The following is a 15,411-nucleotide window of genomic DNA, read 5'->3' on the forward strand; positions in this document are numbered from 1 at the left end:
AGCTCCAGCCCAGTGTGCTATTGACTCAGCTGGGGCACTAGATCTAGATTTACCACCTTATTCCGAGGTTTATAAGAACAACTGCTCTCAGGAATGACAAATCAGCCAGAGGGAGGTCAGGTGAGGAGGGAAACCAGGAAACAATGGCTGAGATTTGTCTTCTCAACGTTATGAAGTGCAGAATGGCTCAGCTGTGCTTTTATCTGCACCCTGAGGTACCAAGAGCACACAGACTGAACTCTCCCTTGGCACATTAAATTTGGGGACCACCCAGCCTTTCTGCCTCAATTCCAGCCCTTTCCGGCCTTGAAGAGAATAATACTCCAGCTGTGTGCCAAGGGGATATCTGCAGGTGGCATCTGGGCTTAACCTTATCCACCCACACTTCTCTTGTCAGGCCCATACAAAACTGTTTTCAACTGATTGTGCTGGGCAGACAGAGGCCAATTCTTTCTTTTCTGGAACACAGTTCAGCCAGGAAAGCACACAAGCTTGGGAACAGCTATGAAAAATGGGAATATTGGAGTGGTCCTGAATTAAGGACGATTCCACCCCATGCTTTCAGTACATTGCTCCAGAGCATTCACGTCCCTGAGATCTGAGACTGCCTGAACTGCACAGTTCCCAGGAAAGCAGCACCTGCTGGGCTCCATCGTGACACCAAACTTCCAGAGGGCACGGAGAAGGGCTGTGCCATCCCTGTCTCCCTAATCCACATAAACTGACAGAAGATGCACTTACAGCAAGAAAATGCGTATTAATAAATCGACCTTTCTTTGTTTTTCCTCCAAAAATCTTTGCCTCATTCCCACTCCAAGAGCCTAAAATCTGCTCAGGCTCATCTTGGGTGATTTAATCACTCACAGCAGTCTGGATTGCATTTCCACCCAGAAGTCTGAGTTTAGGATATGTCAAAAGGGACAAAGAAAGGTAAAAGCCTAGGAAGAAGCCCCACAGACCTCAGGACAGGCATCTCTCCAGAACTTTGGCAAACCAGGTGCCAACAAATGCTTCATTATTGACACCAAATCCAGCAAAACCTCAGTGAGACACAGATCCACCTCCTTTAAAGTTTTACTTCATGCCCCCAGATAAGTTAGCTGCCTGAGCACTGCACATGTGCACAGTTTTAAACTCCAACCATTAACTACTATGAAAAATAACATGAACTTTTGTTAATGTTATCCTTTGTTTTCCCATTTTTTGAAAGATGCCAAAGATCATTCTGGAACTGGAAGTAACATTCAAAAGCAGTTATGAGCGTCCAACTCTGTTACTAGCATTTTCTTTGACACCCCAAGAATACTTACTCAAACAGCTTTCCCAGTCTGTCTCTTATTCATTTCTTAGTTCGATTATTTTTTTAAACAGTATTTGGTGATAGTAATAACATTGCAAAAAATAGAATAGGTGTATAATTAATGAAATAATTGTGCTGAGTATCTATTCACTACGTTTAATAAGTGAGAAGTACTTCAAGTTGTCTTTCACTGTACACGTGTCTAATTCCTGCTCAAATGTTTACATAATTCTTTTGGTTGAAACCTGTGCTTAAGAAGCAACTGGGCAGGGACTGTTTGTGAGAGGCCCCTGCAGAACCAGCCGAGGGTTTTAGGGTCTTTGTTCCTGCACTGAGCTACTGCAAATTCATGAACATTATCATTTCTTGAAGAGATGGAGTCCTACTAATACCTGGAAAAATACAAGGAGGCTGAAATGCTCTTGTATTTCTAACTGACTCAGGGCCCAGCTTTTTCCAGATGGCGGACTTCACTTCAAAAGCAGACAGCATCCTTAGCAATCCTCGTTTTCTCTCCTCAAGATGATACCATTCTTGCAGGCATGGCTGACCAAATTCTGCATCTGCTTGTTAGCTGCACAAATTAATTAAGTGCATGCATGTAATCTGCTGCCAAGTGGAATTTACATTAACAGGCAGGACCACAAATAGGAAGAAAGCTGGGGTTACTTATCTTACTGCAGGGGAAGGAAGGGCAGAAAGCTTGGGACACATTCTCTGAGGATCAAAGAACCAGAACCCGCAGATTGCTGGTCACTTCTGACCCAAAAGCAACATTTTGGTTTCCTTCAGTCTCATTTATTCCAGTAATTCAACCTGCCTGGCAAGCTGATAAAACCAGCAGTGCTGATACTGTCAAAAAGGGAATTATGAAGTGACAGGGGGCAGTTCCCTCCCCCTGGGGCAAACCTGAGCCCTGCTGGAGAAGGGCTGGAAGTCTGAAGCTGTTTAATGACAACTTTCCCCAGGCTCTGGGGAGCTGCCCCAACTGGGGTCAGTTCTGAGCTGCTGAGCAGCACAAACCACTGACAACATGCAGAAATAATGGGAAGTGATATGAATGCAAGCAAATATTTGCAGGAACACTTATTCTATCTGCATTTCTTATTAAAAGAATGCAATCAAATTAATAATGATAAATATAAATATTAATGTGTTGATATTTAGATGATGAAATGTAGTTTTGTTGTTCAGAGAACTAAGCTGCTCCTGTTTTCTGCAGGCTTGAAACAGCCCTTTGTTTATCTTCATCTTGTTTGGCAACATAACTTATTTATTTACAGCATGTCAAGGGAGAAACCTAATTTCTAAGGACATTTTCCAATTAACTTTCTTAATTAAAAGTAAAAGTTAGACTCAATTGGTTTGTAAATAGCATTATCTAAACCCCCCAAAATGAATAGGTTCTGGGAAATGACTGAGAATACGCCCACACAAGCCTGATCAGAAATGTTGCCCATCTTCCATTCTCCAGGTGTTACAGATGTTGTCTGGCATTCCGAACGTCTACTCCTTTCCTGCCTGCTTTGGAAACAATGACATTTGCTCCAAAGTCTGTAACATTCTTAGGGAATTGCTGCTCGCTTTGGTGCCTGTTAGACAGTGCTGTGAGCAAACACTCCCATGGAAGCTTGCACTTCAGACCATGGGCTTTAATGAGTTTGGAGCTCTGCTCTGAATATGAAACTGTAACAAGAGTCTCCGCCATGATCCAACTTCATGAATTTGTGCAAGAATTCAGTAATATCCCAGGAAATGCCTGCTGCTGCACTGATGCAAACCTCTGCCATTCAGACTGAGAACTTTAGAAAGATTTCACAGTTTCAGGAGGCACCACGATTTTGTCTTGAATCCCCTTAAGGAAGTTTGTGTAAGGCTTTTAAACTCTGTCTTTGAAGTTAAACCAGACACAGGAATTGGAACCTAGAGATGACATTGTCATGTCTGACTTGGTGATCAATTAGAAACAGACTCACCCCACTGAATAGTTCACGAGAACTGGGAAAATATTTAAATCCAATACAGTCAAAGAAGATGGTTGCAAACCACTTTAAAGCCCTGAAATTACTTATTTCCCCAGCGCATTTATGGCAGTGAATAACCACGTTCTTTGTGGATGCAAGAGCATTTCACATCTAAAAATAACTTACACTGTGCACTGATCACAAATCTAGATATACCCAAGGCAGCCTGGAGTCGCAGATCAATTTATAATACTTATGTAAAATAAAAAATAAAATAAGCTTAAAGCAAAATTAGATGTTCTACTTGCCCCGTATTTTGTGGACATATGCAGTGAGTTATTGCAAGCTTTCTCTGAGACACAGTAATTTAGATGAATGTACTTCTTAGCAGTTTCAGTACTAAAATACCATTTTTTCTCATATATTGAAAATACATGGGAATATATTTCCCATATATTTAGCAGGTATAAACACCTGGCTACCTCCTACTCACATCCTGACTGTCTTACAACAGCTTCAAGCACACTTTTAAGCAGCCCTTTTCCCTGCTTTAATACTGGAGAAACAGATAAATGTGCTTTGATATATTTGCTGTGCAAGACGAGTAGTTTCTATGTTCCTATAAAATGCTTTCAGAAATAATAATGATAATAATAATAACAATAACAGTGGTAACAAAAGAAGCTATAAACTCCAGTAGGGCCTGGCTGTAACTGGAGAAACCAAATGCCTCTGGATTTTGAAGACAATTAGTCCCCACACATTTTAAATTAGTGTGTTCGTGTGCAGACAGCAGCATTGTATTCTGATTTTGTAGTGGTGTTTTTAACCGCATGAGTCACAGCTTGGGAAGGCAGCTGAGGAAACCTGATGGCTTCCACGCTCCACAGCATTTCCTCATGTCAGAGAAAAAGTGCTGCTTCTGTCCAGGACAAGGTATGAGGGAACCTCTCTGCTGTAGGTTTGGCATGTGTTAAATCCATTTTGCAGATAGCACGGAACCTGGGAATCCATAAATCTGCCTTTCCCCTTTCTTGTTTTCCATACAGGGGAAACTCTGACTTCATTGTTAATGCAGTCAACTAGGAAAACTTAGAGTAGACCACAAACCTCCTTTCTGGGATTGGTGGTTTCAAAACAGGACTGGGAACCATCAGAACTGGATTCTAATTCTGTCATGCAGATAATTTGCTCTGAAAGATGCTTAAGCCAAAGATTTCAAACACCGACATCTAAAGTAAGGCACCAAATGCAAGTTAACCAAACAAAGCCTTCAATACACAAAAAGGTGGTACTGGTTTGAGTTGGAAGCACCACAAGGAAGTTTTATCATACAACGTTTTCCTTTTTGGAATGGTCTACTGGGTTTTTTTTCAGACGCACACATTTAAAGCTCACAGCTGAATTTGTCTTGACAGTGTCATTTCAACCGAGCTACAAATATCTTCTGTTTGCTGGGTTAAGCTTCAGAGACTTGTAAAAGCAGAGTGCTTCAAAAGCTAGGTTTCCTCAAAAACATATCCTAAGGTAATAAATATCTGGAATCTCTCTTTCTAGGAATAATTGACCATAATGACCAGGGGTTTTTTGGCATCTTCCATCTCATTTACACCTGCTCTGAACTCCAGTGGATTGTTGGCCGTTCACTGAAATGTGAGTATCCACGGAGAGATTAAAGCAATCCATGACTTGGAACTCCATGGGCTCCACTGACAAACAGCTGACTCCCAAACTGGCAGCAGTGCCCATCAGAGCTCCTAGAACCAACCCCCCCTTCCTTTTGGGTTCCCCCTGCCAGGATTGCTGTGATTGCAGGTGAGCCTCCTGCAGTCCCGGCTCAGCGGGCCGCTCCTGTTGCCAAGGTCACCTTTGCAGAGTTCTATTTGCATCCAGCTGACGTTGATTCATGTTGCCAGATGGCAAAGGACAAAGCACAATCGCTCAACACAACGTGTGACCTACTTACACTCCCAACAATCTGCTGCCTAATACTTGGGAAATGCACGGAGACTTTGATTAAAATTTTAATTTTGTTTCATAGCTGGCCCACATGTGGCATGTACATTTTGCATCCCAGATACATCTGCTCCAGGAGGGCAGTCGCGTGATGCCTCCGACTTCCTTCTGAAACAGGGCCTGTGAATGTGTAAGTGTCACTTCCTCATTTCCTAAAGGCACTCTCAAAAGTAATTACAAGTTGTTGGTTTACATATGGACAGCTAATGAAGAGCCAGACACTCTCACGCTGGCACCACATAAAGAAATAGTGACGGCAGTAACGTGTCTGCTCTAGAGAAGGAGAATAAAGACACGATACAGACAAAATTCACACAGGGTTCCTAATCAAATCCGTGGAAAGTCACGGGGAAACTCTCTGTCCGTGCTCAAAGTCACATATATATTTACAGGATCAGCAGGACTACAGAACTTCTGCAATAATTAACTCTAGTGTGAAGGCATGTGAGAATAATGGAAGTGACATCTGGTCATTGTAGGCCAGATTCCCCAAATTGCTAAGGGCTTTCGGAGTGCCACGACTGCCAGGCTGGCTCAGACCCACGGCTGACTGAGACCTGCACCCTGCCTCTGCCCTTGGCTGGCACTAGATGCTGTCCAAAGGAAAAAGAGTTCTAGAGCAGACACAGATAAAACAACTCCCACCTTCTAGCACACCTTCCTCGTCCTGATCTCTGGTACTTGAACCCTGGCCTAAGTCCTGCAGTTTGAGTTTTAGCAAAGTTTGAGTTCCTGTCAAAGTATCAATCAACAAAAACTTCAGTGCCAAAACCATTTAATTTCTGAAGTGGTCTCCAATCCCATTTTGAATCTCCTCAGCTTTTGACAGATTTTTCAAGGGCTTGGCACCAATAAATGAAGTGGAACTGCTAAAGTCTCAAGTGCTCAGCAGCTCCTCTTGTGAAAGTTCACCACCAGATCCTCAGAGAGTTCAGTGGTGCGTGAATCGGGGCACACACAACTCAGTAACTCTCCTAAATGAAAACAGAATGCTTGTTAAAACACAAATCCTTCCGGCCATGAGAAAACAGAACCCAAAAAGCCTGCAGAGAAACAAGTCTGACATATTTTACACTGAGGAGGAGGTGACAGATCCTGGTTGGAAATGGTCCCATCACATATTAATACTATTTATTTGGGAGGAAATGAGAAGGGAAAGCCAAACACAGGGAGAAGCAGTTGTATCATAGTGTAGGCACTGCTAATGAGGTGATTATAGGTAGCAGAGTAAGTGAAAATAACTGGCAGGACACTGACTAAAAAAAAAAAAAAAAAACAACCAAATATTTTATTACTGAATAAAGACTTGCAGGGCTACACTCAGGATATATCATTGCATTATCTCTGTGCCAGCCATGGTGCTATCTTCACCAAGAAGTTCCCAGGACTGGGAAGATGACTAGAAAGGATATTCCAGTTGTGGATGGAACAGAAAACAGAAATATTTTACAATCAAAACAAACAAACAGAAAAAAGCTCATGAGTTTCTGTTACTTTCTCTTCTATGCTTTACAGAAAAGATCTACATGGGAAAGTGATATATTTTAAAGTTCTGTTCCTTTGCCATAAATTAAGTTTGGAGAGACAAAATAATCCAAAGGAAGTAGCAAAAAAAAAGTGCTTATGTCATTATTGAGGAAAGCACAACAGTTCTGGAAAAAATACCAAGCACCACTTTTTAAAAAGAAAAATCAGAGAAATCCCTTCTTCCTTTTAAATCAAAGGAAGCTCAAACATAGATTTTAAGCCAAATCTTCATGCGTAAATTGGAGCTTTTACTATCCACAGAACAATAGCTTGTTCTAAACACACTTACTATTTGTGTGAAGTTTAATATAATATTAGGAGTACTGTATCATACCAGACACAAGTGTCTTTGTCCTGAGCAGTAGATCAGCCTCAGACTCTGGGAAAAGCTGATCCTCATGGTACACGTATAAACTCCATCACTATGTCCATCTGGTGGACCTGATTCCACAGCTCCTGTTCCCCGTAAAACTTTTTGTACCGAATGTCGTCACTTACAGGCACCAAATGCACATCTGGAGCCTGGTTTGGGGCAGTAACCCCATTACAAATTTAAGGTCCCTTCTTGCCCTCAGCCCACAGCGAAGCTCCCACAGCTTTGCAGAGACAGAGACTCTGATGAGAACCAGAGATGACCTGACCTTGCTGCAGGAACAGCCCTATTGCAAGCACACAGTATTACTTCTCTAGTTGTTGGACACCATAATACGGGATACATAACACTTTACTGGATTAAAATGCCCAGTGCCTTGTGTCCATTAGGGCTGAGCGGTGGCATCACAAACATATCCCAGCCCTGACAGCACCCGCTGAGTGAACCAAAGAGGCTCTCCTGGGCTGCTTAGCAGAGAGCATCCCCCTCCTCTGCTGGGTCTGGTTGTTTTTTGACTTTGAAGTCTGGGGAGGGGGCAAAGTGTCTGTTTGATTTGCTGTTGTGTGGGAAAGGGGCCAAAGGTGCTTGTGACACTGCGCTGTGCTGGGAAATTGTTTGCTCTTGGTACAGCCTGCAGTTTATAAGCAAGATGCCACAAAAAACCAAACATAATTGAAGAGAGCCTCCTTAAATGAGAACAAAGTAAACAGAGATGCTTCGCTAGAAGTTACATCCCCTGATCCTTCTGCTGTCAAGTCCATGGATGTTTATTTTCTCTTTGGTTCAACTTAAGAATTAATTATCTTTCATAGAAAACACAAGCTGCTACCGTTACGTTAACAATACTTGGAACAAAAAGGTCTTTTGGGGGGTAAGTCTGTCTTCTAAAGAAAAGAGATAAATTTAGTAAAACTCATCCTTGCGTGCTCTTTAGATCCTTCAAACAGGAGTTTGCAACTGCTTCGCCTGCACTGAACAATCACAAAAGGGAAAAAATCTCTTCAATAGTATGAAACTGGGGTAAACTAAGAATAGCAATACAATTGAAGAGTTTTGTTTGGGTTAGTGCTCCAGTTTGTGTTTTTGGAAGAGCTAGATGGATAATATTCAGGATAGCTCTTTATTTAAGGAAAGGAGCACACACCATAAATTAGGAAGTATAAATATTTAAAGGTTTGCTGAAAGCGTACACAACCAACCTATTACGGCTGAACTGCTTTTTCTAGGCAATAGCTACAATAGATGTCCTTAAAAGTGATCCCTTGGTGTAACACTGGGCAAAGGCCAAGAGAAACTCTGTTTCCATAATGGTACTCTAGGGAAGTCTTTATTTTGAAGTGCCACATGGAATATCTAAATTAAGTCACGGGGGCAAAAAAATTTATAGTATCCAAAACGTTTGCTTGGGCATGCAGTCCATAGCATCACCCTGTTAATCACACTGGAGATAAACAGCTCTTCCCAGATTCCTGACTCCAGTGACAACTGCTCCGGAGCTGTCATGCCTGACGCCAGCTCTGCTCAGAACTGCTCCCCTGACCACAAGTTTGGATGTGCTTTTAGGGTTATAGTGAAGAGTAAGCCAAAAGGGGGAAAAAAAAGTGCCCAAAGTCCCACAGCTGAGTAGCAGGAATTTCAAACAGTTCCCAATTTGGAAATGGCTGAGAACAAGGACACAATCAAACCCAGTATCTGGGAGCATGTGCCTGGAAAAAGTATTGTTTAGTGAGTCTGCAAAAAATCCTTAAAAACCATAGGATAGTGAAGGATGAAGGCAAGTGGGAAGATCAACAAGAGGAGTTTTTCCTCTCTCTGTAATGGTTATAGGACCAAAAAACGTGGCCTGTGTACCATGTGATTCTTTTAAGTCATAAGCACTACTTTAAGATTCCTCTTGCTTTGTCTCTCTGCTATTCCCAGGGAACTGACAGTGCTGTGACTGTGTCCCTGTAAGCACCAGCGCCAGGCAGGTTTCACCTGTAATCACAGAACACTTCCCTCCCCTCTCACACCTTGTCATTTCCCATCAGCCGTGAGCTGGGGTGATGGATCACCCTGCACAGCTCTGCTCAGGGAAGCAGGGAATGTTTCTCTCCACAAGCCAAGGAGAATGGCTTTGATTTGGGTCTTTGCACAGCCACGGGGCCAGCGGGGAGGGACCCGCGGGGAGGGACCCACGGCAGGTCCCAGCGCTGTCCAATGTACCATGCAGGCTGCAGGACAGCTCTTGCCAGGGATGGACCTGTTCTGCTTGGAAACTGAAACTCTGAGGACTGGGAGCAAGTTTCCAGTCCATGTGCCATTTTATACTTCCACATCCCAGCCCTTCTCTTTGCTTTGCCGGTAAAGTGATGCCACCCAATTTTCCATGGATTAGCAGCAAAGGCAGTTGAAGTTTTTCTTAGTTGCTTTTTTTCCCTCGAGTAAAACCTTCATCATCCAGTTTATAGGTGAAGCAGACAATGAGCAACACAAACTCAACCTTGTTCTTACAGCATTAAAAATCAAAATTTGAATTTATACCTAGCTTTAACTTGTTTTCACAACCAAAACCACAGACGAAATACAAGCTGCCTTTCTTCTTGACAATAACTGACAATAAAACCTACCATCCCCTACTTAGTTACTCTTCAAATTTTAGATTTAAAATCTTAGTAGAGATCAAAAACAGAGCTGTTCCATGCTAAAGGAATGCAATAGAAATGGCCATCAGTAAAGCTCAGATGTGAACGAATAAACACACATCTGAAGCATAAACCTTTGTCTGTCTGTCAGGAAACACCTCAATATACCCAAGAGCCTTTTGTGCAAATGGAATCATTCTTCTCATAATAAGTCTCATAAAATAAAGTAATTTCAGCTGATGGTACACAAGGTAAAATTCACTTATTGTTTCTGCAGATGAGTGGTTACTAGAATGTCAAATTTCACTCTTTAAAAGAGGGTTGGCTTATAATTTATCATCATGATTACAGTCTAAATTTCTCTTTTAAATTTTTAGTTTTTCAAAAAAACATTCCCGAATTAATGAAATACAAATGTAAAACATTTAGTCTGAACTTTCACAATTTTTCCTTGCTTTTTGTTATTAAATATGCGTATAAAGATCTATGTGCATCTGCAATGAATGCAGCAGAACTCACTATTACTCCTTCTGATTTGAAGGCATGCAGTGCCACTCAGAAATCTTACTTAAACTTTAGATTCACCAGTCTGGGGTAATTGAAGCTACTGTGGAATAGCCTAAACCTGAGCTAGGTGGCCATTTAGAAGGGGAGGCTGAGAGCCTTGTGGGGTTTTATTGAAAAACTTGCAATTACTGCAATCTAGTGTTACTGTATTCATTTAGAGAAAAAAAAAACAAGATAAATAACTTTTTTTGTTGTAAAGAGCCATTTAAGAATCTTCTTTGACAGCTAATCTAAACCACAAGAATTACTCTCCTAAAGAGACCCATCTCACAGACAAAAATTAGGTGCAGCAATTTGGAGTGTATCCCATATTTGTTTTCACGTGCATCAAGAAAGCTTCACACCTGTCAGAAGAGTTAATCTCAATTCATCCTTTGCTTCAGAAATGTAATGCCTGTCTCTTTCATTAGAGAAGTTCAGGTCAGTTCTGATGACACCATTTAAAACCCTCACCCTCAGTCTAATTTTTAATCAAAATGTGTGCCATAGGTCCTGCTGGAATCTCTGTGAGTTCTGTGTTGGTCTTCTCACAGAGCTGGCACAAAAAAATGGGTTATTTGAGTGTTCCCCCGCACCATTTCCCTCCCCTGAAGGACTTGAGACTTGCCCAGGTTTCTTGTAGGTATCTAAATTCAGAGCAGATGAGCCTTACCTCCAGTCCTGCACCTACTGCCCTTGGAGTATTCTTCAGTTCCATTATTTCATGGCCCCTTTAATTAATAAAAATTCACTTTAGGACTCATCATTTAATTCAAGTGAATTAAACAGCGCAGCAATGTGGAAAGATGAAAGTCTTGGAAATGCAAAGTCTGAGGAAATGCAATTAGAGCATCCCACTTGACCAGTCCTTCAGGTGGCACTCATCACATTTGCAAAAATCCACACAAAAGCAGGAAAAGGTGAAAAGGGTGAAGTATTCCCTGGATGGCAATACTCCTGCACTGCCAGTTAGCAGCAGCATTAAACTTTAACAAATGAGCTGCAGAACACTCTACCCTTCCATGTAAGTGCAAGACTGAGACCCAAAAACCCCACCAGGCAGTGAAATGTTATCTTTATACCAAAACTCGGTCTCTGAGGCTGCAACAGCCTTTTTTTCAAGAAAGGAAGCTGAAGGAAACCCTGGCACAAAAACACACGTTAAGTAACAGCCATTTTCAGCAAAGACACTGATGATGTCTATCAGTGCCCCAAGAATGCCACCAAATAAAAAAAAAAAAGAGAAAAAGAGGATGGCATGATTTCAGCCACTAACTAAAATGAAATAAAACCTTTCAGAAATGCAGAATGGGATGATTACATCCCACAGCTGTCTGCTTTTTATGACACCAGCTGAACTTCGAATTATAAAAAGGGTGAATATTCAACATCCAGAACACTACAGTAACACCCCATGGAGAATCTGGATGTCATTATAGGTAACATTTCCAAAAGGGCAAAATTCAGTGAAGTACTTCGAAGATGGTGTTTGAGTTTAGAATTTTACCTTTCTCTATTTAGGAACTCTACAGGTCTCTATGCTAGGATGGATTCATTAGGAAAACAAAGCACTTCTGACCACCTGACCTACATGGTGAATTATGCACCATATTCTTTAGTTTATGGTGTTAGAAATCAAATTTTCAGTCTAAATAAGCCCAAATACCCAACTATTCTAAAAGATTGATTTGTTATGTTGGATGTTTTTAAAGCATAGTAGCCTAAACCAACAAATAGAAAGCTCAGTGTATTAAAAGGACAGATACCAGCTTGAAAATTATTGCGCTTGATCAGCGATTTAAAGTAAAAAAGATAAAACGTCTATCTCCAAATACTAATTAAAAAAAAAAATTAAGACTCTCCCCATCAAATATTCTATGTAGAAATAGAAAAACCAGGAGAAATTGCTGCCATTTATGAGCTGTTTATCCAGTCTCCTTGTTCCAGCAGCTTTTCATCATTCACACTGCTTCTCCTATGGGCACATCCCTGTTACTGTTGTTTGAGAAATCCCTGTGGCCTGTTCAGATATCCCTGCAAGACAGGAAGCACCAGCTGCAGGGATCAAGAACACCCTGAAAATGATTGAAACTCTTCTGCTGCTGCATTATGACAGAGGCAAACCCAAACCACTCCATGGGGCCTGTAACAACAGAGATGTTTCAACAGCACTTCTCCTCGAGCTGCCAAGAGAGCTTGGCAGTGAAAAAGTACAAATTGGGGAAGGACAAGGAAAAAGTGGAAACTGGGAAAGCCTGACTTCTGGCAGCTCAGAAGAGAAACTGCTTCATTTGATGGGCTGAGATCCAGGGAAAGCTCAGGCTGCTCTGAGCTCTGTGAACGAGGCAGAGCAGCTTCACTGAGGCACCGGGGCGGTCTGGTGCCTCTGGCTAAGTGTCCTGAGGAAGCACAGGCCAGGGACAGAAAATCCTTAAGGAAAATGCATTGGAAAAGAAATGGCTGCAGAGCAGGTAAAGGAGAGAGGGAAACTACCACATTCTGTCTCAGTGGTGAGCCCCCAAAAAGGACTACTTTCTATTCAGGCCACAAGCTGATCCCAAGTATTAACATTGCAATGTGCAATGGACTGCTAGGGATCAATGCCATAACTGAACATAACTCCACAGAAATGATCCCCAGATGTCACTTCCAGGGAATTGAGTCCTAGGTTTTTACAGATGGATAAGAGAAACTGAAACCCAACAACAACAAGTAAGCAATTTCAGTGGAATTAAGGAGTCACAGGGAGGTGAAGGACAACATTTTTGTGTAAATTCCAACATTGTATTCTGAATCAAAGAGGGAAGTGCAACACACAGGGCAAAAAAGAATGAGGGGAGACATGATACAATTGTGGGTTAAAAGTTGGTTAAGAGGCAGTTAAAAGAGGCAGTTAAAAGATGGGTTAGAAATTTTCTTTACTAATTAACAGGCTCAAGAGACAAAGAATGCCCCAAAATTCTGCATCTAATTGCATATTAAGGACCCCCATAACTGCAACAGAAGCTGCTAAGTGTTTAAAACATTTCTAAAAGCTATGAAGTGGAACGAGTAAGAAATGCTTAATGTGGAACTGCTGCCGGATATTGCTCCCTTTTCTCCTGAGCTGGGATGGGAAGCCTGACAGGATGCTGGGGAAGGCTCCCCTGAGAGCTGGTGTCCCAAGAGCCACCCTTGTAGTAACTAACGAGCCAGGACTGCACAGGCACTCAGGAAAATTATGGTTTGTGGATGAAGGACTCAAGTGTGAGTGACAGGAAGAGGAGCAAGAGCTGCAAGATAGGATTGAGAGGGCCAGCTGAGGAATATAGTGGAATCCTGTGTCTGCTGAGAGGGAACTCCTGAGAGGGAAATGAAGGTATTAAATAAGAGCAATTTGTGGTTCACATATCACAGTAACAGTGGGTTGCACAGAGTATGGGATAGTAGAGATCATCTTATCCAAATACTTGCTCAGGAAAACGTAAATCTGGTAAGACAAAAGATGGAGTGGGATCAGTTACTGCTCTCAAGGCAGCTTTTCATATAAAACATAGGCCAAGCTGTGACTCTTCACATGACATGAATAATACACTTCTGATTTTCCCTGCTGTGTTATTAATATTGCATCTTGTCACAGGCCTGTGCACCAGACAATAACTGCCCAGCTCTCAGAGGGAGAAACAGAAGCTTTGACCTGAAAAGCCACCACAAAAGTTATTGGAGAACACTGCTTTCGGTGGAAAACAATCAGCAAGTCAGGACAGAAAGAACATTCCTCAGTGCCCTCTGCACAATGAATAACATCATCTGTAAGCGAGGCAGACAATGAACCCAACAAACCAATACAAAATGTATTTTCTCACAATATGTTATCAGCTCTAAATGTAACAATTTGTCTGAGCTAGAAAGTCACATTATTTTTTTATGATACACCAAACAGCGAGTGAATCTGATTGAAATGGGTGAGGGAGGGGTGACTGGGGGAGCACTGACACAGCAGCATTACAGCCAAGGTAATCGTTACGAAGCTTTTGTACTCCATGTGTAAAGAACATAAAAATGTTGGGAGGGTGCCCTTCAGGAAAAGATAAAAATCAAAGGAAAACACAGGAGTTCAAATCACTGGAGGGTGTTGTTACAGTCTGTAAGTGTACTTACACAACTCTACAGCTGAGCAAGGGATGGTGGATACAGAGTAATTACGCAATGGGGGCAGCAAGCAGTCAGTACATCTTGTCTGCACGAGCAAGAGCTGCCCACCAGAATACAGCAGAATACAGCAGAAAACTCAGGGCAGGAACAGAAAATGTTTCATTACTGTATCAACACAACAAAGAGTGAGGAACTGTGAAACTATCACTGTTAATCTCAACTTTGGTACAAGAAGCTCTCAGTGATGGAGCTTTCCCTATCCCCCACACCAGATGGGGCAGGTGGGGAGACAAAGGCATCCAGATAATCCCAGGAAGCAGGAATGCTGGAATAATAAACATGAAGGCAAATTAAAAATGTCATTTCCAATTAGAAAAATGGAAGAGGAATGTGATGGGGAGAAAGGGAACATTTGTTTCACAATGAACAGGAGGGAAAAAATAAACAGTGTTAGGCAGAATGGTTTATGCAGCTCTAGAGGTAACGATTCCATTAAGAGAGGAGATTCTCTGCATTAATTGGGAAGCCACAGACATAATGAATGCAGGATGACATTTTGATGCTTCACTTGTCTTCTCTCCTGCCAATCCATCTCTCTGCTTTGCAATCTGTCACTACTGACGATGTGTTAATCTTTGGGGTGAGGAGATAAATCTGTTTGAACCCTTTCTGAGAAGCAGGTACCTGTTAAGCACTGCAAAGAGCCTCTCCTTGGAGGGAAGAGCCACTGCAGTTTGCTGAGAAGAGAATTTATCTAGCAAATAATGCTCAGTGAAACCCTCCATAACTTCCTCCTATATTTACTGTCTAATTTGCATTTATATACCCCTTATTATCTGAACACCTCAAAACCTCCAGTGTGCTTAACCTAACAAAGCCCTAATATAATTCAAGGAGCATGAGGGCAGTTTCATGAGAGATAAGCAG

General features: G+C 41.9%; 1 protein-coding gene and 1 long non-coding RNA gene across 5 annotated transcripts in view; one reads left to right on the forward strand and one right to left on the reverse strand.

Annotated features, from left to right (window-relative positions):
* The window catches only part of LOC121674706, a 103,964-nt gene that overhangs the window by 68,061 nt on the left and 20,492 nt on the right, over positions 1-15,411 (forward strand). The window contains exons 3-4 of one of the 2 annotated variants that reach the window (XR_006019791.1): positions 4,822-4,917; positions 13,970-14,461. This is a non-coding gene — a long non-coding RNA (uncharacterized LOC121674706). Of the gene's footprint in view, positions 1-4,821; positions 4,918-13,969; positions 14,462-15,411 lie in introns of those variants that run through there. The other variant, XR_006019790.1, reaches the window with a different exon arrangement.
* The window catches only part of PLCB1 (phospholipase C beta 1), a 341,667-nt gene that overhangs the window by 29,228 nt on the left and 297,028 nt on the right, over positions 1-15,411 (reverse strand). The window contains exon 32 of one of the 3 annotated variants that reach the window (XM_042049232.1): positions 11,058-11,081. The exons of the other annotated variants lie outside the window; for them this stretch is intronic. Within the exon in view, the coding sequence (XP_041905166.1) occupies positions 11,073-11,081 (9 nt within the window). The 3' untranslated portion in view covers positions 11,058-11,072. Of the gene's footprint in view, positions 1-11,057; positions 11,082-15,411 lie in introns of those variants that run through there. 3 annotated transcript variants of the gene reach the window in all.

The sequence above is a fragment of the Corvus kubaryi genome, unplaced genomic scaffold (assembly GCF_017639235.1).
Source record: "Corvus kubaryi isolate FWS band 111438036 unplaced genomic scaffold, C.kubaryi_AGA036_p1.0 70, whole genome shotgun sequence".
NCBI classification, from domain to species: Eukaryota; Metazoa; Chordata; class Aves; order Passeriformes; family Corvidae; genus Corvus; species Corvus kubaryi.